We start from the raw sequence: 26,009 nt of genomic DNA, 5'->3' as shown, positions 1-26,009 counted from the left end.
GAGGCGCCAAGGAAAAAACACGCTAAAGACTTGCTCTCCATCAAACGAGTTCATTGTGCTACTGTCCCCACCCCGAGGGGGTGGAAGCCTTCCACCAGAGACAGTCTGGAAGAATCTGCCATGGACAGTCTGTGAAAGGAACACTCCACCTACTGATGGCCAAATATAGATGCTCAGGGCATTTTTCTATTTGAGGCTACAGGCAAAACTACTGATTGTCTAAAAGGAAGAAGAATTTTGAAACAACGCCTTTCAAGTGCAGGACAAGGACGATTACTCCAGGGGGAAGGGTACAGCTCAGTGGCAGAGTGCGTGCCTAGCATGCACGAGGTCCTGGGTTCAATCCCCCAGTACCTCCTCTAAAAATAAACCTAATTACCTCCCCTCTCAAAAAAAGCAGACATTCCTATTCTGCAGTAATAACTGTAGGACCTTCACATGAAGTAGATGGCACGGGACCCTCACCAGGTTCCCCTCGGTGGGGGGGGGGGGGTGATCAGTAAGGAACGATGTGTCTAACTGTCCAATGTGAGCATTGGCCCGACTTCTCCCACCCGTGGTCACGTCACAGCCAGGAGGAGCACCCACCACGTACTTGCCCGAGAGGTCCACGGCCAGAGGGTTGGGCGGGGGGATGATGAGGCCCACGGAGGGCACGAGCATGTCCACGCCGCCCGGGCCGGTCACGTACCACTTGCTGCGCTCGTTGTTGTCCTTCAGGATGCACTCATCCCCTTTGTGGACGATTTTCTGCAAAAGGCAAGCAGCCCCGGGTTTGGGCTTTATTCACGAGTCCACATGTGTATCTTTTATCTCAAAGACAGAAGCAGCAGTGAAGACAGAATGCAAACGGGTTTTTCAGCTTTTATCTGACTAGCGTTTCCTCCACGGAAGCTGGTCCCAACAACACCCAAGACTGATGCTTTACGCAAGACAGGGGAGCCTGCAAGGTGTGTACGAAGTGAATGGGGGGGGGGGGCAACTTTCCAGAGATGGCCTGGGGCATCTACCAGTGAAGTGAGGGATCCTTCAGGAAGGCAAAAAGTCACCCTCTGGCTTTTCTATTTTTGTTGAGTTTGTGTTTTATATAGTAGATTTCAGAGTGCGGGAGTTGTCTGTCCCATTCATTTGCTCTTAAAAATAAAAACAAAGATTCTGCTATCAGGGCCTCAGAAAACTTTCTCAATTAACTCCAGCATCTAAATAGCTTCTTTTCTAAATTAACTCTATCGCTTCTTAAAATGGGTACTTAAAATATGACAACTCTCTTAACTAGTCAAATGAAACAAGCTTGACATTGAGGTATTCCAAGCTCCACTTCACCTTTCTTCTCTCCACACAAGTTCTTGAAACATTTCTGCATGGTAGGATGAACTCCACTGTTTTCTGACATCTGTGTAACCAACTGATCATATTTGATGTTTCTCTTTTTTTTTCATTTTTTTTTGATATTTCTTAAATCCTCCTTAATTTTTATAAGAAAATAGAGCTGGGAGAATTACATAAATAATTACTAAAAACAAATCATCTTCCTGTGTGAATGTTTTTATGTACCACTGAGCCTAAAGAATTGATCTTTAATTACCGCATAGAATCTGCAATGACATTCAGTTTACATGCAGCCTAATGGTCATGTTTCTCATTTTTCTTTCGTCTCAGAAATTCAGAGATGAGTAGTCATGGATAAGTAAGTTTTGCATATTAGAAGAACCAAAGGTATTAAGCCTTAAAATTAGCATAGTTTATAAATAACTATTGTTCTAATTACTGACAACTATCAGATGATGCAGAACAAAACCATTGCATTTTTTCCGAGAGCTTGTTGTTTTGTGTACAAAAGGAAGATATTTACTAGGGTGCGCACTGAAACTTTAATAAAGTTCTGCTCTCCTAAAGGACAAAAATCTGTACGTAAAGGGAGGAGAAAGTCTGGCAGCATTCCGAGGAACCGAGCACACACCTGGTCCTGCTTGTAGTCACAGAGAGCCCGGAGAATGATGGGCTTATTGCTTCTGTAGTCCGGGTTCCGCGGCTTCAGTTGCACGATCTTCTTGGACTTGTTTACCAAGTTCTGCACCTGACGCTTGTATTCAAGGATTTTCTCTCGTTCTTTCTGTCGTTGCAAATAAAATCATACTTAAACATAGATACTCTGTGAATGTTACGTGAGATCTTCATAGGGCGTGACTGCAGCTATCATGACATTACAAATGAGATACCAGCAAAGGTGCATCAGCTGTAAAAAGCCACCGGTTCCTCCAGCTGCAGGGACCGTGGGTGCCTTTCCCACACAGCCCCTGCAGAGGCACCGCAGCCATGAACTAGGTGGGCGGGAAAGACCATCAGGGCGTGAAAGGACCGTGCTGATAAAATGTGAAGTATGCTTTCCCAAGGGAATTGGCATTTAAGTCATCAGCAGTCTCTCCACTTTTGCTTTGAGTGACAGAAACTACTGAAGTGAAAGTAATTTTCATCAGTGGCTGAGTGTGCAAAGAATGCACTTTGAGAAAAGCCACTGAAAATGAAGACTCTGCTGGCTTGCGCCCTGGGCGCTCGTTCTGCAGAAAAGCTCAAGCCTGAACTGCGTCGGAGGGCACGCCTATTGCCACCCCCAGGGGAGGCCGCTGAGGGCCCGGGCCGGGCGGTACCTCCAGCTCCTTGATCTGCCCCAGCAGGCGCTGCAGGGGCGTGCTCTTGTCACACGGGTACTTCTTCCTGATGGAGTCCTGGAGGTCCTTCAGGTAGGCTTCTGTCGACTGGGCCTCTTCAAAAAACTATGAAGAATGGGGGGGACCTCAAGTCAACAAACAGCAACTCAATAAGCAGTACGGCCTAGTATTTCTACTTCAGGGACTGTCTTCCCTACGGGTCTATCTGACAGGTGGTTCAAGGAAAAGAGCAGACAGAAAGTCTATTAACTTACGTGACACCAAAAGACTACCTGATTGGTGACCAATCTACGTTTTTCTAAACTAAAAACCAATAAATAGCATTTATGCACTACTGTGAAGACTGCTCCCAGTGATTTTTCAAACACCTTCAAAAGATAGGGTATTAATAGTTGAGGGTATAGCTCAGTGGTAGAGTGCGTGCCTAGCATGCATGAGGTCCTGGGTTCAATCCCCAGCACCTCCATGAAAATTAGTAAATAAACCTAATTACCTCCCCCCAAAACTTAAAAAAGAAAAGAAGTGAGATCCTTGAAACCCGTATCAGGTCCTCTGAAGAAAAAAAAAAATCTACCCAGGCACATGCAAACGGGGGGTGTGTGTCTATACAGCTGTGTGTGGATACCAACATATGATACAATGTTGTAAGATACAAACAGAAGTTTCCATATTCATTTTTTTTTAAATGTCCATCAAAAATAGTTCATTCAGCTCCATCAGGTACCACTTCCCATTTAAAAAAATAAACGTAATTAGCTCCCCCCAAAATAAAAGTTAAAAAAATAGACTACAAAGCCAGTTCCAAAGTAAAAAGAAAAAAAGATAAGGTATTAAGACTTAAGACACAATTCAATGATTACGAAGTATAAACACCTGAAAGTAGGCAGCATTCTCTTTGAGATGAACATCAATGCATTTGGTGATCTGAAGAATCCAGCTCCACTGTGTCTGAAGGGTATCCATGTACGCCTGAAACAAGAAAACCACTGCTGTCCCTCCACAGAGAGGCATCCACTCATCTGGAGGTGGGTGAGCCTGAATGAACGATCTGAAGCCTTTGTCATCTGATTCCAAATCGAGCCAACTTTTTTTTTCTAAAATTTGAAACCAAACTTTCCCAACAGGGAACTCCTCGTATCGTAAAAATCAAATTTAAGTTCTAACAGACGGAGACCATTAGGGGTATTAGTCAAAAGATTGACCCAAATGGGGCACAGCCACTGAGCAACCAGAACCAACACTGGGGAGGGCACTGGGGCTTCAGCCCCGGTCCTGTACAGCTGCTAGGTCACAGGGAGGCCCAAGGTACCCACACGGAGGGTTGAGGGGCTTAAGGCAATGACTCTTACCAACTGGTATGAAAATATTTTGATTTGTTTAGCAACCAATATGGCCACACCAGTGCTACCAGCTGGTGTCAGCCTTGAGTGCAGCCCACGGATGGCGATCTAGGACACAGGTCAGCACACTACAGTCTAAGGGCCACATCCAGCCCACCACCTGCATTTATCAGTAAAGTTTTATTGGAACACAGCCACAATCGTTTGCTCACAAGTTGCCATGGTTGCTTTCACCATACAATGGCAGAGTTAATTTCAACAGAAATCAAATACCCTGCCAGTCTCAAATATTTATTATTTGATCCTTTCCAGAGAAAGCTTGCCAATCCTGGTCTAGGGTGGTAATCTCAAAAAATAAAATAAACTCGGCATGGCTTTGTGACGGATAAGAATCATTTATCTGTATAGTCTTTCTTTTTGAAAAGGATCCCTTCCTCCCCAGACCCCATGACAAAAATGTGAATCTCATGAGACCGACCTCAATTTTGTCTGAAGCTGGGTGTTGATTGAGGACAAGTTGGTCACTTTCTTGTTTTAGCTTATTGAGTTCTTTCTCTTTAACTTCCAGCTGACTCATGCGAATCTGTGAAGGAAAGAAAAACAAGTCCTCAAGAACAAGTCACTGGCGGCCCTCCGTCCCTCCCACCGGAGTTACAGGAAGTAAAATACAAAACTGCACTTCGGCAATGAATGAGGCCAAACAGTTGTCTTATGCTTTCCTCAAGAATCGTGGCATTTTTAAGACCAGAAAGGATGTCTGAGACCCTTCAGTATGTGGCTGAGGCCAGACTGGTGACACGTCTCGTCCGGGTTCACGCAGGTGAAGCCTCCGCGCTACACACCCTCAGTGGCACCTGAGGGGACTCATCTTACCCCGTCTACTGTCTTCTGAGATGCCGAGCCCCACCCTGACCCTCTTAAGTCACTGAAGAGCTGTCGGGAAGGAATGTTTTTTTTTTCCTGACCGTTCAACTGAAGCTGAATTACAAGTGGCCGATTAAATGACTCCAAGCCCATTCCTGGCCACCGCGCAGCCGCTGAGGCAGCACCTCGAGGGAAGGGCCCCCAGCTCCCGCCTCTGGGGGCTTACTGAGAAGGCCTCCTGCTTCTGGGCGATGTTGGTGTTCTTGTCACTCCAGTCGTACAGCAGCTCCTCCTCCTCACAGTCGTTGATCCACATGATCTCGCGGGACGTGGCCTGGATGATGTTCTGCAGCTGCCGCAGGTGGTCCATCCTCTCAAAGGATGCTTTCTGCACAGGAGGGTCAAAGCAGCATTAGAATTACCACATGCAGGTGAATGGTGCTCTCTGTGGATTTCACAGATAAACCCAGGTGGTCCCTTTGACCCACAAAAATCCCAAGAATCAATACAACGTTAACCTCTTGCGTTTAGTGACCACCTGGTATGTGGAAAGGACCCACCCCAACTTGGGGGCAATTTTAGATTCAAGGCAACAGCCTAACCCAGAAGAGTCTTAATCCAGACACTGACGTTTGGGTTCAATAATTAGTTTTAGACTATGAAGGGTAAATGGATTCTTAAAAGGATAAATCAAGCTTTTCCTTCCCTCTCCCACATCCCCAAAATTCAAGGTGCCATGAGTCCCACTTTGGAAAAGAGTTGTGTCACGACTAAGCCCCATTATTTAAAAAGTATTGTGACCAATAAGGAAATATGGAAAAGTGAAGATGGGGTGACCCAAATAGGCAGAAGAAAGGAAACAGTTCTTCTTATGAGTCAAGTAATAATTCAGTTTGTCCTCAAATAAATGGTGGTGACGGTCTGCTAAATCTTTCTCAAAGGAAAACACGTCTTATTTTTGCTTATATGTCATAAAAGGCTGCAATTCACAAGTGGAAGAGCTTTACGGCTTTAACTGCAAGTACTGAACAAATGCCATTTAGGTGACACTCAAGTGACAAACAGAACAGCACCACGCACGGACTGATTTCAGAAAAAGTCTTTTAAAAGTCCCTTCTAAAGGGGAGGCAGCAGTAGAAATGAAGTTAGCATCTATAAGCCCCTCGGGACATTTTCCAGGTACTTCCAGGGTCCTTAACACCGAGCAGATGACTTACCTTCATAAACCCCATGTTTATGGACCTGAACTGCCTTGAACACAGACCCTTTAGAAATAAGTGGGCTTACCAGCAGGTTCTCATACTCCTCCTCCAGTTGGTAGATCGCAGATTTCTCACGCTAGAAGGAGACCAACAGCAGGTAATTATTTAATTCGCCCCGAGGGTTTGCACAGCAAGAACAGCCCTTCTAAACCTCCTTCTCATCAGATACGTACTAATTTCAGCTCCCCCAGGAGAAAGGGGGATTTGCCCTATGAAACCGTTCACCCACAGGGATCTTTCCCAGCTGGTCTGAAGGCAGACCCTCACTGGCGTGGGGGTGGCACCTCTCCAAAGCAAAGGGCTCATCACTGTCACTTAAAGACTCACTGTTACACAGTTTTAAAAGTTTGAAAATATCATTTAGGACTCCCTAGGTCTTAGAGAACAGAGGGAAAATTCTGATCAGATACTCAGGTGGACAAAAGTAGGCAAAAAAAAAAGGGGGGGGCATAAGATGTGAGAGAAAGTACAAAAGTCAGTGATTTAAAAGTGTAGAGACCTGGGGGGGGGTGGAAACCAGGCACTTAAGATCAGATCAATATTTTAGGCTATAATTCTGGACCCAGCTTCAAGTCAGTCCTTTCCTCCAGGGAAACATTCAGGATGAGACACAATTTCCTTTATTAGAAATACACATTCAGGGGTAGGATATAACTCAAGCGGTAGAGCACGTGCTTAGCATGCCTGAGGTCCTGGGTTCAATCCCCAGTACCTCCTCTAAGAATAAATAAATAAACCCAGTTACCGCCCCCTCCAACAAATAAAATAAAATAAAACTAAACATCACAGTTTAGGATGGGGGCCAGGTATAGCTCAGCGGTAGAGCACGTGCTTAGCATGCATGAGGTCCTGGGTTCAATCCCAAGTACCTCCATTAAAAAAACAAACAAACAAACAAACCTAATTAGCCCCTCCCCAAAAAATTTAAAAATAAAAAAAGGTCTTTAACACCAAGATCCTACTGTATAGCATAGGGTACTCTATTCAACATCTTGTAATAGACTATAATGAAAAAGAATATGAAAAGGAATATATATATATGTATAACTATGCTGTACACCAGAAACTAACACAACATTGTAAATTAACTACACTTTAATTTAAAAAGAAAAAAGACCCCCCCCCAAATTTTTTTTAAGTAATACATTTTAGGCAGGGAAAGTAATAGCTCAGTGGCAGAGCTCATGCTTAGCATGCATTAGGTCCTGGGTTCAATCCCCAGCACCCCCATTAAAAAAATAAAGAAGAAATACACTTCAATTACCACATAGGAAAGGACTCAAGGATTCACCAAAATAAAACTACACGATTGTCCCATTTTCTCCATTTGAAGATGTGCTCTGCTTTCTGCAGAAACGAATTACTACCCTCCAAATATTCATTTACCAACTGCACTAAATGCGTGTGTGTGCACCCTCAGTCCTGGAAAAGGTTAGCACCATCTGGAGTAGGTCTATCTGTTTCCACATCCCCATTTACAAAATGGGATTTTCTAAAATTCCCAGTCTGTTGGGGAAGAAATCACAGATCCCCGTTTCAGCCACCACTGCTGGGATGGAGTAATTACACAACCCTTCACTGTGCTCTTTGAAGACTCAGAAAGGAAAGATTCCAAAGTACCAGGTCGGCTTTGATTTTGTCCAGCTGCCAGCGGTAGTCCCCGATGGTGTTGTGGATGCTCCTGTGGCTGTGAATGTTCTGTTCCACCGAGGCCAGGTCCACACCCCAGGCCATCAAGTCCATCTCTGCCTGCCGAGAGAGAGAGTGTGTCCTTCATTCCCACCCCTCACCTGCAGCATCAGGGCTCAGGGCACCGCAGGCATACACACTTCCACTCAGATTACACAAAGATGTAAATAGTCAATATTTTTGAAACGAAAAAAAAAAAAAAATTTTGCAAAGGTCTGGGATTTACAGCTAATGGTGGGGGGAGGGTGGGGTTGCCAAATATGACTTCCCTTAACTTACTTGTCCCCAGCTCAAGATGGGCTGAGGAGAGAGGATTCAGAAATGAGGTCCTTAGTTGGGGAGGGTAGAGCACAGTGCCTAACATCCACAAGGTCCTGGGTTCAATCCTTAGTCCCTCCATTAAAATAAATAAATAAATAAATAAACCTAATCACTTCCCACCCCCAAAAAAATTAAAAAAAAAAAAAAAAAAAGGAATGAGATCTTTGAAACCTAGATCATATCCTCTGAAGGAAAAAAAAAAATCTACCCGGGCACATGCAAGTGGTATGCACAGCTGTGTGTTTACCCACATGTGATATAATATTATAAGATATGAACAGAGGTTCCCACATTCAGTTATTTTCAAATGTCCATAAAAAATTGTTCATTCAGCTCCACTAGGTACTACTTCCCAAGCTAAACAGCTGACCTAGAAGTATTTCATTGTTTCTTTCTTTAAATTGTTTTCATCAGTGCAACTGTTGACTCTTTAAATCCAGGATTTAGCATTGCTTTTCTGGACGCAAAAACTCCCCTCAGCCCATTTCAAAGAGAAATTACTATATATACTCAACACCTTCATTTCAATTAATGTTGGCCGTATTAAGATTGTGGATTTACGTTAGCTTTTTAAAAATTAAATCTGTCTAATTGGAGTCTCCACTACTTCAAATTTAAGAATGCCACACAGAAAGAATCAAACATTATTCCACAAGTTTCACACTATGTAGTGAGTCTATTATCTCGTCTTTCGCATGAGCTCATGTAGATTTCCAAATCATCAGTGTCATCTCTCGGACGTGCCAAGGGCAGACATTCCAGTCTGGTGTTGCAGCAAGAACATAACACACATTGTTTTAAGCCACATCCACGTTCTCATGTCCTTGGCAAGCTTTCAGAACAGACAGCCATCAGACGACTGTTAAGTTACCCAGGACTCTGACTTTTGTCCCCAGAAGCGCATTTCAGCTTTAAAACAGAAACACTGGGAAGTTAATGAGATGACCGAGCTCCCGCTCCCGCCTCTCATTACCAGCCAGGTGTATAGTATCTGACCCGTACATCAGCAGAAACACAAATCAGGGAAACAAAAACCTGGCCCGGGAGATGTGTGACTGCGTCCTGACTGTGCTTCTGGGGACACCACTCCCTTATCAGCTGGGCCTGCAGCTCAGTCCTCTGGGAGGGAGAGGAAGAATGCAGGCTCTGCTGGGGGAAGACGGGATAAGAGGGAAGGGTCCGAGAACCCCAGAGCAAACCAGCAGTAAGTGATAAAACTGCTTTTAGTCCCTTTGAAACCACAAGGACCGCGTGATCTGAAAATCGCCACTCATCAACCGTTTCTATTAGGAAATGCTCCTCCACCACGATGGAAAACTGAGTCCGTGTGATAATCCCATTTGCCCAAAATTTTAAATGTTCAGCCTCTGCAACAAAGGATCTGCACAGAGCTACACCCAACATGAATACAGAAAATGACAAGTCATGAGCTGTCATTTTATAGAACAGTCATCGTGACTAAAAATGAGAGGATGTGCCATTTCAGGAGTAATTTGGTTCAAAGGTTGTTTCACCCACACCACTGATCCTCCTGGGATAGTTGGAGCCCTAGGAACTCTGCCCCCTCCCCTCGCTGGCTCCTTTCCAAGGGGCTGGTGTGCCACCCAGCCCCAGCTCCTCTCTGAGCAGAGTTCCATCACAGCTGAAACCCCACAATCAACCCCATGCTGCTCTGCATGAAAATCTGGCATTTGAGTGTATGTGTCTCATTTTCTTCAATAATACTCATTTTTAGAGCTATGGGACATAATCTTGGCACCCTCATTTCCTGGCATGGTGCCAATACCTATTAAATGCTCCAGAAATTTGTGGTCAAAGATTAGAAGGGGATTGGGAAACATGTAAAATAGGTTCGCATTTAGGTTTCCAGGATTCAGACTGACTTTTCTCCTCTATAAGCCCTACCTTCTATGAGGGTGTTATAAAGTCTTTATAATAAGTGGGAGAAAAGGTTAACTGAATGAATGAATGAATGAATGAATCCTTAGTCCCATAAGCCCTCACACTTAGGAAAGAAGACACACAAAAATCTTTAAGGGGCTGAGAAACTTCAGACCCACAGCTAAACTGGTCCAACAACGAGGAAAAAAACCCGTTTCCGACAACAACAGTTCTGCACAACTGATGCGTCTAACATCTCCACCTTTTCCACAGAAGGACGGTTCGTCAGTACCGGGTTTTCATTATAAAATTCCCATCGACATGATGATGACCTATTTCTCCTGCCACCTGTTCATTACAGCACATAATGACTGCATAAGACAACAAAACAATAATTAGCATTGAAAAATCCTTTGTAGAAACTCCAGCTCTAGGGAAAGGCTGGGCACATCTGGTGCCATTATTTGACTTCACTCCCACACCAGTGACGTAATGATTGCACAAGAACACAACTGACACTTAGAACTGTAAGGTGAACAAACCCAAACCAGCAGATCCAGTTTTACTACGTGTCCAGCTCCTCCAATTTGTGAACATTTTAAATGAACCTCCACAATGTTGTTTTTTAATCTTAAGTACCTATCAGCAACACCAGATGAGCTCAGTGACCACTCAAGTTGGAACGATGAGGTTTTTCAGCACGTTAACTCCCACAACTGATTTTCCAATTGGGGTGGGTACAGCTCAGTGCTAGAGCGCATGCTTAGCGTGCACGAGGTAGTGGGTTCAATCCCCAGTCCCTCCATCAAAAAAAAACTATGCCACAACTTGATTTGCACATTCTACCAATTTAAAGGATACTTACTAAACATTACCTGTGTGATAAGTACAACCATAAAGCAATGAGACTGGTTCCCTAGGCCACATGGAGGAAAAAAAAAAAACCCGAAGATTTCACTTATTTCAAAATAAAAACCTTCATTTCTAAATTGGGTATGAAGAAAATTTGAAAACAGCAAGTTACTCTCTGAGGCCGGACCCCCGGGGCCGCGTCTACACACCTGGCCCAGGCAGGCTGGGAGCTCTGAGAACCAACCTGTTCAGTCCGGAAGCTGCTGACTTACCCTCTGCTGCCTCATCCAGCCCAGACACTCGCTGGTGAGGCGCTTGGTGAACTCATCCCACCCGGAGCCGCTCTGGCAGGTGTACCCGCCGCCTCCCTTGGAGCTGGCCCTTCGGACTCGCGGGACACTGATGGCTTTGTACAGGGCCCGCATCTGCTCCTGCAGCTGCAGCAGTCTGGAAGGAAAGGGAGACAATCACACGGCTGCCGGAAAACACGTCCCGGGCCGGTGTTCCCCTTTCCGCGTCTCCTCTGGGTCAGTACAGAGAACACAGATGTTTTACTGGAAGACTTCTCCTCTTGATCACATTCAAAACCTTAAGATATTCTGATGCTCCGAGCCTGAAGCATCAGAGAGCATGTAACTGTCTCTGCCCAACCCAGCAGCATTTTGTACTTTCTCACGGGATCCACTCTGGGAACTTCCTAGGACCCTGCGCCCTGGGCGCCATGATCGCAAAATCAGACCACACACCTCTGCCTTCAACGGCATTTTCAACAATACAAGTCTCATTTCTATGTTCATTAAACTGAGCTGGACTTAATATTAGACTCTGAAAAGTCAACTACTGGGCCAAGCTGCTTCTGCAGCCCCTTAAGCAGAAGCCCAGTGAACATCTCACAGCAAACCCGACTCTTCAGAATAAGCACACCCCCTTGAGCAGGCCTGTTGAATTCTTTCTCCCGGCAGCTTTGAGATTCCACAAAAGATGAAGGTAGTGGGATAAGTCAATCTGTGCTAGAGACACATAGAGCTGCAAAACACCAAGCAAGTGGGCCTTTCCGCGGGGAGTATCTGTGCTTGCTGCGAGGGAGGACCTGGGACACGGGATGGAGTGTAACTCCCGCCTGCACCTCGCTCTGCGGACGGTACCTTTTCTGATAAGCATCGCAGGGCTGGCCCATCTGCCGCATCTCCCTGATCAAGCTGTCGGTAATCTCCATCTGCTCGTTGGCCTGGGCGAAACACTCATCCAGTTCTCTGCTCTGAGCCAGCTGTATCCCATCCCCATATTTCAGTTCCTAAGAGAAAGAGTTCACATGAAGGAAACACACAATACCGGGAAGAAAAGCTTCATGTGAGTTAATGGAAGCAAAAGCTTCTGCGATCAACTTACATATTGTAAGTCCCCCACCTCTCCGCTTCCATGTGACTGCAAACAGATCCCTCCAACTGAAATGAAGATTCTCCTCTTAATTTGAAATAGGGAGGTCAATTTAGGGAGAATCAGGAACCAACATGTGCAGATGGTCCTTCCAATTTGCAGAGGCTTTTAAAAGCATATTCACCGAATGCTGATCTGTCCCTTGCTTCTCTGTTGCATGCCTGTCTTTCTTATTCACACAGGACACCCATCTAACTGGAATTTCACTGTGATAAGGACACTGTACTGTTACACCAGGTAAGGTCTTCTACCCATCAACTGAGCTTTTCCTGCCTCTTGTGGGAAATAAAGCTTCAGTCCTTTAAAAGAAAGCTGTCTAGTTCATTGTACTGGGCCAATCAAGTTCCTGGTTTTGAGGAGGGGTGACACTTAGTGAATTGTCACCGTTGGGGGAAGCGGGGGGAGGGGTACACAGAAAACATCATGGATCTCGTGACCCCTAAGCCTGTTTCAGTGAGATGCAGAGCTGTCTCAGTGATGTCAAGAAACATCACGAGGCCTTCATGAATGTTATCATTTTCCCTCAATTTTCCATTGATCCTTTTTTCCAGGTTTTTTTTTTATGTTTCTCCAGTAGAATTGCTCTCACCAGATGCTAATTTTTTTTCCTGAAAAGAGACATTAAATTGGTGGTGCGCATCACAGTCCATGACAATCCAGTGACATACACACGTTGGGCTGCACTTCTAGGAAGAGAAAGCCATGTAACAGTAACAGGCTGGATGTGAAAACCGGTTCCCACTGTGAAGTCAACAGAGGTGAGGAAGACAGACTTCCCTGTCTAGTCTGTTTTGCAAAAGATCATCTCTGAACACTAAGGATGCAAAGGAGGGCAGGGAAGGCGAATGCAGGGCAGGGCTGTGAGGCTAAGCTAACTAGGAACCAAACCCGGTACAAAACCAGGAACAAAACTGGGTGGGGACGACATTTAGGAGAAAAGGGAAACTCACAGGCTGCACGATCAGCTCTGCCCGCATCAAACAGTCCGAGCAGTTCTGCAGGAGCTCCTGGATGGTGTTCTGGTTCTGGTGCCTGGACATGGTCCCAGTTTGACTGATGAGACAAACGCAAAGAAAGCAGACATGACATTTGTTTTTTCAATTTGGAAATGATTCTAAACTTTCAGGAAAGTTGCAAAAACGAGACAAAACTCCTCCTGCAGGCCCTTCGCCCAGACTGCCCAGGTGTTCACACCTCCCGTGTCTCGTGTCTCCTGTCCCCCCTCCCCTCTCTGTACATGGGGGTATTTCTGTCTGTACATACACGCTTTTCTGAGCCATTTCAGAACAATTGTGTTCCTTTACCCCAAAATATTTCAGCACGTTACTCCCTAAGAAGAAAGACATTCAAAGATATAAACGCAGGACAACTGTCAAAATCAGGACACTTCAAAGTGACGAAATACTATTTTCTAATCTACGGAACTTTTTCCCAATTGTACGAATTAGCCCAATGATGATCTTCACATCAACTTTTTCTTTCCAGGTCCAAGATCTGCTCCAGAAACATCCCTTTGAGTTGTGAAAACACATTTCTCGCCGCTTATCTGTCACGCCTCCCACCTCAACCCACCGCGGTCCCTAACGCCATCACCAGTGCCTCTGGGGCAGGTGACGTCAGACCCACAGCTTGACAGTTCCACTGGCCAGCCTGGCTGAGGACAATTGTAGGAGACAAAAGAAAAGCTTATTCTATAAAAATGTTTTCTGTGATCATCGTTAACAGGCGATAATGGTAAAGAAATGATGGTGCGAAGGGAGTGATGGGAAATTTAAATATCTTTAATGCAAAAACAAGCCACTTTTCCTTTCCAAAGGGCCCGAGAACATTCTCCTGCACCATGATGCTTATTCAGGCGCACCTTTCAAATGCAGCACTTTCCTGGAAGACGTGGCAGAAACCTTAAGACAACAGTGGTGTTTAAACACGTTTTGCCACATTTTAAAGAGCGAGCTTATAGGAATTTAATGTGCTCCAAATGTAAGTAAGAATAAACTGTAATAAAACAAGTCTTACTTTTTAATTTGCCAAGATACATTCTGCCACAGCCCAGCCCACTGGAGCTCGATTTAAGAGAGATTTAAAGCGTATTAAACTATTGTTTCATGTTTAAGAAAAGGTCTTATGAACGTGCCCGAGTTCCTCCCGGACTGCAGAGCCATCCAGGCCTCCAGCCAGACCGGCCTGCGCTTGCAGATAAAACCGTCTGATGCCTGTTTGATGTACTGGACTCTCTTTTATGTGTGTGTGTGTGTCGGGACGGGCGTCTGTGTGTGTCTTAAAGAAAGAATTTCCCTGTTTAAATTAAAAAAAAAAACAAAAAACAGTGTGAAAAGCCCAGGCTGGACTACGCACAGCTCGGGTAAAATCACAAGAATATGGGAAACTTCTCCCACTGCGCCGGATTCTGCATCACTTCTCACTGGAGAGGCACTGACTTTCTCTCCACCGCCCATTTGCAGTCCGTCCCTGCCAGCCTGGCTCCCCTGCAGGCCAGCACTGGCTGAGTGTATGAAGGTGCATGGGTGAGGACCCAGCTCTCCTGGGAGCCACTCCCAGGTGAGGCCGCGGCTCCTCCAGGCAGGTCCCGGCAAAGTGCCGCCCACCTAGCAAAACCAGGACGCCCCATCCTCACCTTCACCCCGCATGAATGCAGCCCTTCTCTGCCTCCTACTCAGGATCAGCCAGGAAATCTGGCACACTTCTCGTCTTACTGAGATATAAACAGGACTCCAGCCATTGTCAAAACTTGTGCAAAATTCCAATGGACAGAATCAGAACACGTTCCCAAACGCACCAATTGTAACCGACAGGAAAGCAATTCAAAAGACAAAGGGAGAAATTAGGAACTACAGAAGAGTCACTCAGAACTCTAGGATAGGTAATTAAGGAAGGCCCTGTGTAATCATCTATGTTTTCCTGATTGAAGCAGGTCGAGAGTACCTTTCCTCTGAAGCATTTACTAATCCTGTTCAGTAATCTGGTTCCCAGGGCAACTTCCACAAAGAATGCCAGTCTCTAGCATACGAAGAAAATGGCTCTCAGCACAGTCGAAAGCCAGAGTTTCTTAGGTGATTTAATAATGTGTGCTTCTGTAAAATCTAACAAACACAGTGAGCTCTGAGACAGAGGCAGATGGGGAAACGGGGCAAGGGTATACGAGAACTCTCCTGGGTCTCTGCAACTTTTCTACAAACCTAAAATTATTTCAGAATTAAAATGTATTAAAAAAAAAAAAAAGACAGAAGCAGGGAGGCAAAACTCACTTGTGAATGAATGTTCCAAAGTGTACGCACAAGTCCTTTTAAAGTGAGTTTATGACACTCAGTTCATTTGACAACAAAATATGAAACTCATTGGGTTTTTTTCCAACTACTAGAGTAGTTAATTACATGACACCTAGAAACGACCTGTGTAGTGGTGGCGGGGAGGGTGCAGCTCAGTCGTACAGCATGTGCTTAGCATGCACAAGGTCCTGGGTTCAATCCCCAGTACCTTCATTTAAAAATAAATTAATTAATTAACCTACCTACCTCCCCTCTCCAAAAAGCTTAAATAAATTTTTAAGTGAATTGAAGCTAAAAAATCATACAGTGAAAGTTGAAAGAACACACCAAAAAAAAAAAAAAAAAAAAAAGAACTAAATCCAGGAAAAAGAGGTGAGGCAATTAAATGTTGGCTTAAAAAAAAAATGTTGTCTTAAAATATTGGTGGACTTGCACTTTTAAAAAAAGGTAACTGTATATGTTGTTAATAATACTAAAAAAAATTCTTCAGGCTTTACTAAAAGACTTGCCTATATTCACCATAACGTTCCCTTGACAGACACTAAAACCCTATGTGTTTTGCTTGGCATTTCAGGAAACAGATGAATAACTGTAATGCACAAAAATCTAATCTCTTTAAGAGGCAAAAAAAAAAAACAAAAAAACAGGAAAAGCTGAAGTGTTAGAACAGTGTCATGAAGAATCTTTGGTACTATGATTTTTCTATGGGGAAGTATGACCTGATTAACCAAATTTCATCTCAGACACAACTTTTCAAGACTGCATCTGGTCTTTTAAAGCAAGATCTTCAGATCCTGTCTCTCATCTGTAAGAATCTCCCTTCGGTTGGAACGTCCTTCGGAAACAGACCAAGGTGAGAAATGGAACCAGGTGGACACCTTTGGAACAGCTCAGTCCATCAAAACGAGATGAAGGAAGGGAGAGAGAGGCCCCCTGAGGTTTACTGATGAGAAGGGAGAATCCACCTTCAAGTTTCAGCTTGCTTGTCTCCGCCCAGGGAAGGATGCACCCAGAACGGGCTGTACTTAAACCAAGGAGGCACCGTCAACAGAGAGAGGGTTCTGACCCACCAGCCACTCTGACGCTGTGCAGAGCTGGATTCTTCAGCTCGAAAGCCAGAACTTGCTTCAGGGAACACGGGTGTTTTTTCAAAGTTTGTGTGTCAGTCAAAACATTTTAAGTCAAAAAACATATTCTTGCACCTAGTTTTGGATTTTTTTAAAAAATCTCAGAGATTTTCTGGATCTGTTTTCTCATCTGTTGGGCTAGATTATATCTAAGACTTCTTGAGCTCATTTGCTCTCTAACTTTATTTTATGAAACCACCAAACTCACTCCTCCTATTGAAAATAATCCAAGTCTACATTTTGTCTGAAGGTAATGAAGTTTACTCTTTAATTCGTACAGTACACGCTGGAAAAATGCAAAATTCTATCATATAGGAAGAAATCATTTTTAAATAAATACTTATTTAACAAGCATAAAAGGAATTTAAAAATCTCTAGCTTCAAAGAAATCTTCCATACCATCTTGATGTTAGAGGTGTAGAGATTCCAAACCATGTTAGGAATTGAACTAATAAGCTCCAAGTTCAATTTTTTTCCTTTTTTTTTAATTTTAATTTTTTGGGGGGTGCAATTAGGTTTGTTTACTTTGGGGGAGGTACTGGGGATTGAACCCAGGACCTCATGCATGCTAAGGAAGCACCCCACCACTTGAGCTATACCCTCCGCCTCCACCAAGTTCGTTTAAATCCCACTTCAGTGACATGGAAGTTGGAAGATGTCATGCAAAAAAATAATAATAAATAAGAAAACAAAACTAGTTAGGGTCAAATCGATCAAAAAATATTGACTTCTAAACTAAAATTAATAGCTGACCTTGAAAAAATAAAACTTGTCTTTAAAAGTTAATTTTCCCGAAATTGTTCCATCACAGACTCACAGAGACAAATGATTCACAGCACCAAGAACCTGCCTGCACATTTTTTTTAATTCATTCTACAACTTGTTTAAACAAGTAATGGTTCCAGCCGTTTACAGAAAGATCCTTTCATCAGTGGCTAAAAGGAAAACGCAGGCTGGATCTTCATCCGAGGATGGGCCACGTGAACATGTGAACAATATTGTAGAGCTTTATCTGCTTTAACTGACTACCTCCAAACAACACTCTTTCCTTAAAAAATAAGACTCCAAAATTAACTGTGAAGGCAGTAGCTTAACACTTTTTCCAAGATTATTTTAGAAAAAAATGCAAAGCAAATATTTTGAAGAGAGGCATGCAACATCACAAGGTAAAAAGTATTTTTAATAGTTGCTCTCTGTTTTATAAAAGTCATTTTACAATCATCTATGCTGTTCATTAGACCCTGGTCTGTGCCACCTAACCCTATTTCTTTTTGTGAATATACTTTCTCTTCCACCAGATTCCTTCTTTCCTTCCTTCCTCTTCCCGTTTCCCCTTCTCTCTCCCACGATCTCTATTTCTCTCCTCTTTTTGTTCATCCCATCAACATAGGGTCCTGTATGTGTGCCAGATATGGTATCTTATGTGTATCCAGGTTCATGGAATAATGGCCTTGGAAAAGCTCAATAAATATTTGCTGGAAATCATGATAATTGTGTGATGCATTAATACTGATTTAAAGTCCATTTGCTTAGCTCTTTATAATTTTCAAAGCATGTTCTATATACTATTGTGTTTGAGTGTCTTCAAAAGACCTTAAGCAAAAAGAAAAAGATACATGAAGTTTGTAAGAAAAAATTGCACTGCTTCACTTAAGGACAAGACCCCACCTCCAAGACCCACCAAACACACTGAGCGTCAGTGGAAATGTCACGGATCATCCTTCAGAAGTTACACACCAAGTGCTACATCCTCCACAGAACTCTCCCCGCCCCGCCTCTGCCCAAGTTATTTACACACCTGTCTGCCCCACTCCTGGAGAGCAAAGTCCCACATCTTAGTCACCTCGACTCCTACACGCACTTAACAACACAGGGCTGCACACAGAAGGTACTCAATGCATGTTTGTTTGGTTGAAGAACGTAGAAGAAAGACAGAGGCAAATACAAAACCGATATAAGGGCATTACTACTCATTACCCTGATTTCAAGAGCTCAGTCAGGGAGCCCTCCCTAACACACACAACTCCCACCCTAACAGTGAGCAAAAAAAAAAAAAAAAATTTTCTACACATTTTAGAAAGAGAGCCTCCCCTTCATTTCATCCTCACCCAGGAGGTCTGGAAGCAGTGCTCTAATAAAGTTCGACTTCCTGTCCATGTTTACTATTTTCACACCGTTTTTGATGGATTCGGGGGCAGGAGTGCAACCTGATCACACAGCATTAACTTCATAAAGAGCCTGGGGTCCACCCCCTGCTCAGCCACTGCCGGTTGTACAGCCGGTGACTTTGAGCAGGTTGACTTTAGACGCACTGTCCCTCGAGTTTCGGCACCTGTGACTTGTAGGAACACAGCCACCCCTGGGGTTGGCCGGATGCTTAGAGGAGACACCAGTACCGCCTGCAAAGTCCCACAAAAAACGAAGTCCTGTCTGCAAGATTGCTGTCACAGGGGAGCGCCTGCTGCTACTGGGACACGATTCTCAGACTTCATTTTTATTTTTCATTTTGTGTTTTTTTGCCCCAGTTCACAATTATGAGCTTTGCCTAGTTCATTATTTTAAGGATATCTCACAGCAAATTGAGGGAGGGTAGCGGGGGAAGTGAGAACCAAAAAAAAAAAAAAGAAATTAAGATTGGGTATTAAGTGTGAGGCCTTTCAGCAGTTCCTAGAATTACCTATAAGGCCTAAAATAAGAGACACTCTTATTTGAGACACTCCAAAAGAGAGTGATACATTTTAACTGCAAGAAATTTATTGATGGGATAAGAAAATTTAGAAAGAGATGCTTTCCTTTCCCTTATTCAGTGGGCATGACATACGAATATTTGACCTTTACAAAGTCAATGCCAAAATAGAGATTTCTATTTTGCATTATTTTTTTGTCTGAAAACTTGTATTCATTCTGAAGCCTAAAAAAAAATCGTTTAAAATTACCTGGTTACCCATCAAGAAGCCAATTCCTTTCTAATTTTTTTCAGGTAACAGACGAAGCAAGGGATGTTCTGTCTGCATGTCAAAAATGTTCATGCCAAGCAAAAACTTAGACCTATAGGTTCTCATTCCTGTGTCATTGTCATGCAATGCAGGTCTCACGTTTCTGAGGTCTCTGAGGGTTCTGGGCCCTCCCAGCCCGAGGTGCTGGTGGTGAGGTTCACAGCATGCGCCTGCACTAGCATTTTCCGGGATGCTGTTTCAAATGAGTTTCACTGACACTTGGGGTCTGTGGGGCGCTGGCTTCAACCCCAGAACCACACCTGAGCATTTTCCCAGGAGTGCAGGAAGGAGAAAGAGGAAAGCCAAGGGTGGGGAAGCAGTGCCCCAGGCACCACGGCCTCGGGACTGGGGCACGCCTTCCAGAACCTCCTGGGCTGGAAAGACTGGTCAGCTGAGGGCTGACTTAGGCTCCCCAAGTCACACCCACCCAAGCCGTCCTCAGCTCCACCCGAAGTCAGCGTGGGAGCATCAGCAATTTTTTCTTTTTCCCAAGACATTTCAATCACCTGAACAACAATGAAGTTATGCCCATATTTAGAGAAAAAATTAACTACTTGCTGGAAGCCGTTTTGTAGATCTACTCAGCAATTAGGTGGCTTAATGCATCGCACTGTTTTATTCCTAACCAGATGGAAACTCTCTAGGAGTATTAGTGAAAGAACAGAATGGTTCTGAAATAAATCTCTCCCAGGAATGCAAGAAGTTAAAAAGAGACCAAAACTCATATTGGATAGAAGAGTTTACAAGCCGAAAAGATGAATTCTAATAATTTAGGTTTGATCTTTCCTTGAGGCATTGTGTTATACCGGATTCCAATGCAGCTCAACCACTAACTAGCTGTGTGACCTGGGCCAAGTCATCTCACCACTTTAACCTCAGCTTCCCATCTGGGAAATGGGAAGGTTGTCATAAGGTTACAATCTACCTGGCACATCGGAGGTGTTTGCAGGTGATGGTAACTATTATTAACCACTGATCTGATATTTGTATTAAATATATAATTGACAAACATAATCAGCATGTAAATGTTTTCTGCCATTTATTAAGCTAAACCGAATCTTACTTTGCCATCGTTTCCAGAAGTATATTTAGGATAATCATTCTATGAGTCACCCAACTCTAAGCCTGTGTGCTCCCTTGCCTTCTGATCCAGTTCTGAGCTGAAGCTGCCACACTACTGTATCCATCTTCCTGTCCCACTGCCACCAACCTCAATCGGACTTTCATCACCTCCCTCCTTCACTGGCACCACTGCTTCCTTAAGCCAGCTCCCTTCTGCACACGGCTGCCGCAGAAGCGGTCCTGAAGCTGACCGTGACGGTCTTATTTCCCTGCTCCTTCAACAGAGGAGACCTTCACTGGCTTCCAGGTAACCTGCAAAGCCTCCCCTGTGCCCATCCAAATTCCCCACCATGGACTCAAGGTCTCCCAGGCTCTGGCTCCGGGCAAGCTCTGCTTCCCCTTTATGTCTTACTACTTCCCCACTTAAGCAGATGCCCCAAAGGAGAGCTCTCTCTAGGCTTCGAATTTGCTCCTGGTTTTCTACCTGTGACCCTCTTCTCTCCCCTCCCCATGGAGCACTCTCTGCCCACCCGTCTTCACCAGCTGAAATTCTCCAGTCTAATTGGACACCACTTCCTGTGCGAAGTCTTACCAGTGCCGCCACTCCAGACGTTATCTTCTCCCCTCGTGAAGCCTCTGAGTCATGTGCTCCCCTCCTGTCCACTAGCCGTCTGCATTATAGTCCTGATGGACTTATCTCCCTTTAAAGAGCATGTGTGTCCTTCCAGAAGTCTGCATTTCCCCTCTGAATCTCCCCGACATCTAACACACAGCAGATGCTCAGTCAATATTTACTGAATGAATGAATGACTGGAACTGAGATCCTTTCATCCTGTAAGTACAGGGCTGTCCAGTCTCACACAGGTACATGGTCTAAAGGCTCAGGGTGACAGATGACAAAGGGAAGAGGTGACCAGCCTCTGGTTCTCGTGCCGACTCTGCCAGGAGTAGACTCTAGGATTTGGGGCAAGTCTTATTCTACTTGTCTCTCCAAAAAAAGTGAGATTTCTGTCCTAAGCACTTCCCTTCCACTCTAGAATTAAATGCAAATAGATCTGTTAATCTTATGCTAAGAAAAAGGCTTCTTTTCAAAGTTACTTTAAAACAAACTTTACAGTATGTTTCAAGTAGTGATTACACACATTTCGGTTTTGAAATCAGCAGTCTTGTAGAGAAGGAAGCATTAATATTTTTAACCACATATTTTTGAAGCTTAATGACTCTATTAGGCTTTTAATCCTCCCACAAATTCCACACTTTGATCAGCGAAAGATCTGACTGTGGGACTTTGTCACTGGGCCATCAAATTTCACTACAGATTCGTAGGAATTCCTTTTGACTACAGGAATAAGACTAGAGTAAATCTACCTTCGTTGAAAACAATATAACATCCTATACAAGAAAATTTGAAGTTTAAATTTTCAAAAAGAAACCTATTAAATTATCAAGCACGTAACATGTACCAAACTTTAAAATACTAAGTAGAGCACAGAAGGAGGTAAAGTAGTTGCAGATTCCATGCAGCCTAAAACAAAGACACAGGAGACAGGGGGAAGGAGGCATTATCAGAGTGAGAAATAACACTGTCCTGAACAATGACAAGTGTTATTAATGTAAAGGACAAAGAAGAGGCTGTAAAATCACTTGAAAAGAAAAATCAGATATGGGCTCTGTGCACACTCAAATTAGTTTATTTAGGGAAGGGCTAAATACAAACACTGATCATTTAAAAAAATCACCAGTCCATTCAGCCAATAAGGCAGCAGTTTTAGAAATAAGTGAGTTTAGATTCAACCAGTCGCTTTCATGCTGGTTGGGGGTGGGGGGTTGGTTCCATTTGGGGTTTTTGTCGTTTTGCTTTTTTGCTTTAAAAACAAAACAGAACACCGTTTGAAAAACTTTCCATCAGAAAAGTGCTTTTAAAGTCCTTGATCATCTATGTGGCAGAGGGCAGTCGGGTGGGAGATGGCACCCTACTTCAAAGTGTGTGACAGGAACAAAGAGATCCCTCCACCCAAAACCATAAACACACCAGGATAACAGATGAGGTGCACGCCCCGACCCTCTCCAGTCTGCCACCATCATTTTAAAATGCAGAAGTCAGCATTTGCAGGCTACCTGGTATTGTGTTAATTCTCCGACTCTAAGGGCATGCAGCACTAGCGCAGGCCGGGACAGGCCGGGGGAAACTCCAGTACCTGGACGGGGAAAGAATGACGACCGCATGCTAACTCAAGCCCCCAGCCTGCCGCCCCTGGGCCCTGCAACTCAACAGCCAGGCAAAGAAAAACACCTTTCCTCCAAGTTTGGTGATTTTTTCACTTGAGTCTGTTTTCCCTTCCCAGAGAGACGTGAAATTTGACAGGTTTCTAAACAACTTTTAGGCTGGAAAAATCAAACACAAGAAATGATGCTATGAGAAAACATTAAGCCTCCCCAAAATTTAACATTTCAGTGAAGAATCCTCATAAACCACGTATCTTTATGCAGTTCACTAACCAAGATATTAATTACAAATTTACTTCTACAAGAAGCCAAGGGAGTGAAATATTCCATTAACAGTAATGTTTATTGTCCATTTAAAATATAGGGACTCTGGGATAACAGAAGCATTAAAAAAAAAAAAGCATTTGGTTCATAAAATGCCAAAAAGAAGCAGCCTTGCAAATTCTGACTTGGAATTTAAATGTATACACTCAGAAGCGTATGTTTTCCAAATACTGGAAGACTGGGAGGGAAAAGGAAAGTTTCGGAGTTAAATGGTTGGGCCAAGTTTTCAAACAAACTTCAAAACCAAAGTGAAAACTGGCCAAAAAAAAAAAAAACAAAAACAAAAACAAAAACAAAAACAAAAACAAAAACAAAAAACTCCCCACTCTCCTTAATGGCTTGGCACATTTTTCCTGGAAAGCCCCAGGTGCATTTTGTTCATTAAACAAAGAGCTCCAAGACTGAGGCAATTCTTTCCTAACTCAAAAAGAGAAACGAAATTTTCAAGATGCTCCGAGAAGATAAAGGAATAAATCGAAGCAGGAAGCAAGCTGCAACTCGAGTAATCCGTCCCTGCCTCCAAAACTGCTGGCAAAACAACCCCCCCCCCGGACAGTATTCAGTTTGCTCCTCCCCAGCCTAAGGGCTCAAGGCAAGGTCGACAAAGTCCTGGAACTCGGGCTTCTTTCCTCAAAGCCCTAGAAGGGAAGGTCTTGCAGGGGCCCGGGACGGGGGTGCGGGCCGCAAAATTCTCACGGCTCACGTGGGAATCCCGAGTCGGGCTCCAGGGACCTGGCAACCGAAGGCTCATTATCTTCCCCCACCCCCACCCAACTGACTCCCACGATCGGCTTCCGCGTTGATTTTGAGAGGCAGACCGGGCCTGGGCTGCCCCCAGCAGCGCGGGCGGCACCTCCCCTCCCCGAGCCCCTGTCCGCACTCGTCCGCTCCAAGCGCAAGACCCTGCGCCCCAGCTGCGCCACCCAGACGCCGAGGCCGGTCCTCGGGTGCTTTTTAAAAACCAAGAATAAAAAGGGCGCAGACCTGGGGCTACAGGTGTGCTCGAGGGCAGGGGCTACCGTGTGACGAACTGGGCCTGGGGAACAGGAAACTTGGTTTGGGGAGCAGAGGAGGCCAAGGTGGGGCCTCTTCGACCCGGGACCCGAGCAGCCGGGGCGCACAGCCTCTATACAAAAGCCCCCGGGTGGCCGAGCAGCCCAGGCGCCGCTGCGGACGTGGTCTCGGGGTGACCACGAGTTTGCCGAAGAGCCAGTAGCGATAGCCCAGCGCCGCGTCCGCCGGGCCACCCGACAGGCCCGAGCCCCCGCTCTTTCACTGTTGGACTTTCGGTTACAGTTAGCGAGATTGGACCTAGTGGTGGCAGCCCCGCCCGCCTGACCTCCCACCTGTGGGCCGGGACAAAGGAGGTGACCGCCGGCCCGCCGCGCGGGGGAGAGTCCGGCGGCAGCCGGGCCCCGACCCTGCCTGCACCCTCGCTGGCCCGCCTACGGCCCCGGCTCGTGGAAAGGAACAAGGGGAGCCCAAGTCCCCGCGGACAGGGAAGGAGCCGCTCCTATCGGGGTTCGCGCACACACAAGAGTCCGATCTGCGCGGCGCCCTCGGCGTCGGGACACCTGGCGCCTGCCCGAGGGCGGACAGGAAATGCGTGCATGATCTCAGACAAAGAGACCGTTCCCCTTCTGGACCTGGGCTTCCTCGTCGGTCAGAGGACGACGGTGCCTCCCGGTCCCAGCCTGCTGGGATTCCGCTAGCGGAGTGCGGAGACCCCGCGGCCCCGGCCCACCGGCCCAGTACCCACCCGTAGCCGTCCGAGTTCTGGTCGGTGACCGTGCAGCGCCGGGAGTAGTACATCCTGGTGGTGCCCCCGCCGCCGCCCCCGCCGCCGCCGCCGCCGCCGTAGGTCATCTCGTAGCGCAGGTCGGGGCCGGACTCCGCGCGGGTCATGCGGCCCAGCGTGTTGATCCGCGGGTGGGAACCTCCGTTGCAACTCATGTCGGCGGGCGCTCTGGGAGCCGCTCAGCGCCCAGGCAGACGCGAGGGCCGGCCGGCTCGGAGAAGGCGAGGGGCTCCCAGGAGAGGCCAAGACCGGGGAGTGGGCTGGGGGGCGCAGAAGGATCGCGAGGACGCGCTTCTCCACCGGGGCCGTCTCGGGTGCCGGGGACGGCGACGGGCCGGGAGCGGGAGCGGGAGGGAGAGCTGCGGCTCGCAGGGCGACGAGGGCGCAGAGGAGCCGGGCCGCGGCTGGGTGGTGGTGTTGGTCGGCGGGGGCGCGAGTCTCCTCCCCGCTGGCACCCGGCGCCGAAGCCACACCTGGTCGGCTTCTTCCCAGGGCGGGGTGCGGCCGCCGCGCCTCCCCGCCCCCCGCGGGTGTCGCCGACGCGCACCGGCCGCCCCTCCCCACCTGCGCCGCCGGCCCGCGGCTCCGCCCTGCGCGCCAAGGCTTGAGTAACACCCGAGGGGCGGGGGCCCGGGACCCGAGCGCCCCGGGCGCGCGGCCGACCCTGGGGAGGACGTGAGCGCAGCGCCTGGGCGGCAGTGGCCGGGGAAGCGCGGCCCCCGCTTTGGAAGATTTCTCCGGTCCCCCGAGCGGAAATCGGCTGAAAAATAAGTCATTCGATTGGACAGTTACTTATTAAACATTTACTTTTGCTCGTCCCCGGAAACGGTGCCAGCCAAGCTTTGGCTGGAAACAATTGAGGAGAGAAGGCTTA

At 45.9% G+C, this 26,009-nt stretch overlaps 1 protein-coding gene across 2 annotated transcripts in view; it reads right to left on the bottom strand.

The window, feature by feature from the left end:
• The window catches only part of DSP (desmoplakin), a 41,437-nt gene extending 15,814 nt beyond the window's left edge, over positions 1-25,623 (bottom strand). The window contains exons 1-12 of one of the 2 annotated variants that reach the window (XM_010993303.3): positions 25,097-25,623; positions 13,266-13,368; positions 12,024-12,172; positions 11,151-11,325; positions 7,756-7,884; positions 6,161-6,211; positions 5,100-5,261; positions 4,488-4,592; positions 3,543-3,638; positions 2,649-2,774; positions 1,961-2,113; positions 596-750 (exon numbers count right to left, since the gene is read on the bottom strand). In XM_010993303.3, the coding sequence (XP_010991605.3) occupies positions 596-750; positions 1,961-2,113; positions 2,649-2,774; positions 3,543-3,638; positions 4,488-4,592; positions 5,100-5,261; positions 6,161-6,211; positions 7,756-7,884; positions 11,151-11,325; positions 12,024-12,172; positions 13,266-13,368; positions 25,097-25,290 (1,598 nt within the window). In that variant the 5' untranslated portion in view covers positions 25,291-25,623. The remainder of the gene's footprint in view (positions 1-595; positions 751-1,960; positions 2,114-2,648; positions 2,775-3,542; positions 3,639-4,487; positions 4,593-5,099; positions 5,262-6,160; positions 6,212-7,755; positions 7,885-11,150; positions 11,326-12,023; positions 12,173-13,265; positions 13,369-25,096) is intronic. The other variant, XM_031435226.2, reaches the window with a different exon arrangement.
• Positions 25,624-26,009: the final 386 nt, after the last annotated feature.

This window comes from Camelus dromedarius, chromosome 19 (assembly GCF_036321535.1).
Source record: "Camelus dromedarius isolate mCamDro1 chromosome 19, mCamDro1.pat, whole genome shotgun sequence".
Classification (NCBI taxonomy): Eukaryota; Metazoa; Chordata; class Mammalia; order Artiodactyla; family Camelidae; genus Camelus; species Camelus dromedarius.
The sequence above is the reverse complement of the archived record's forward strand: the minus strand, read 5'-3'. Positions and strand labels throughout refer to the sequence as shown.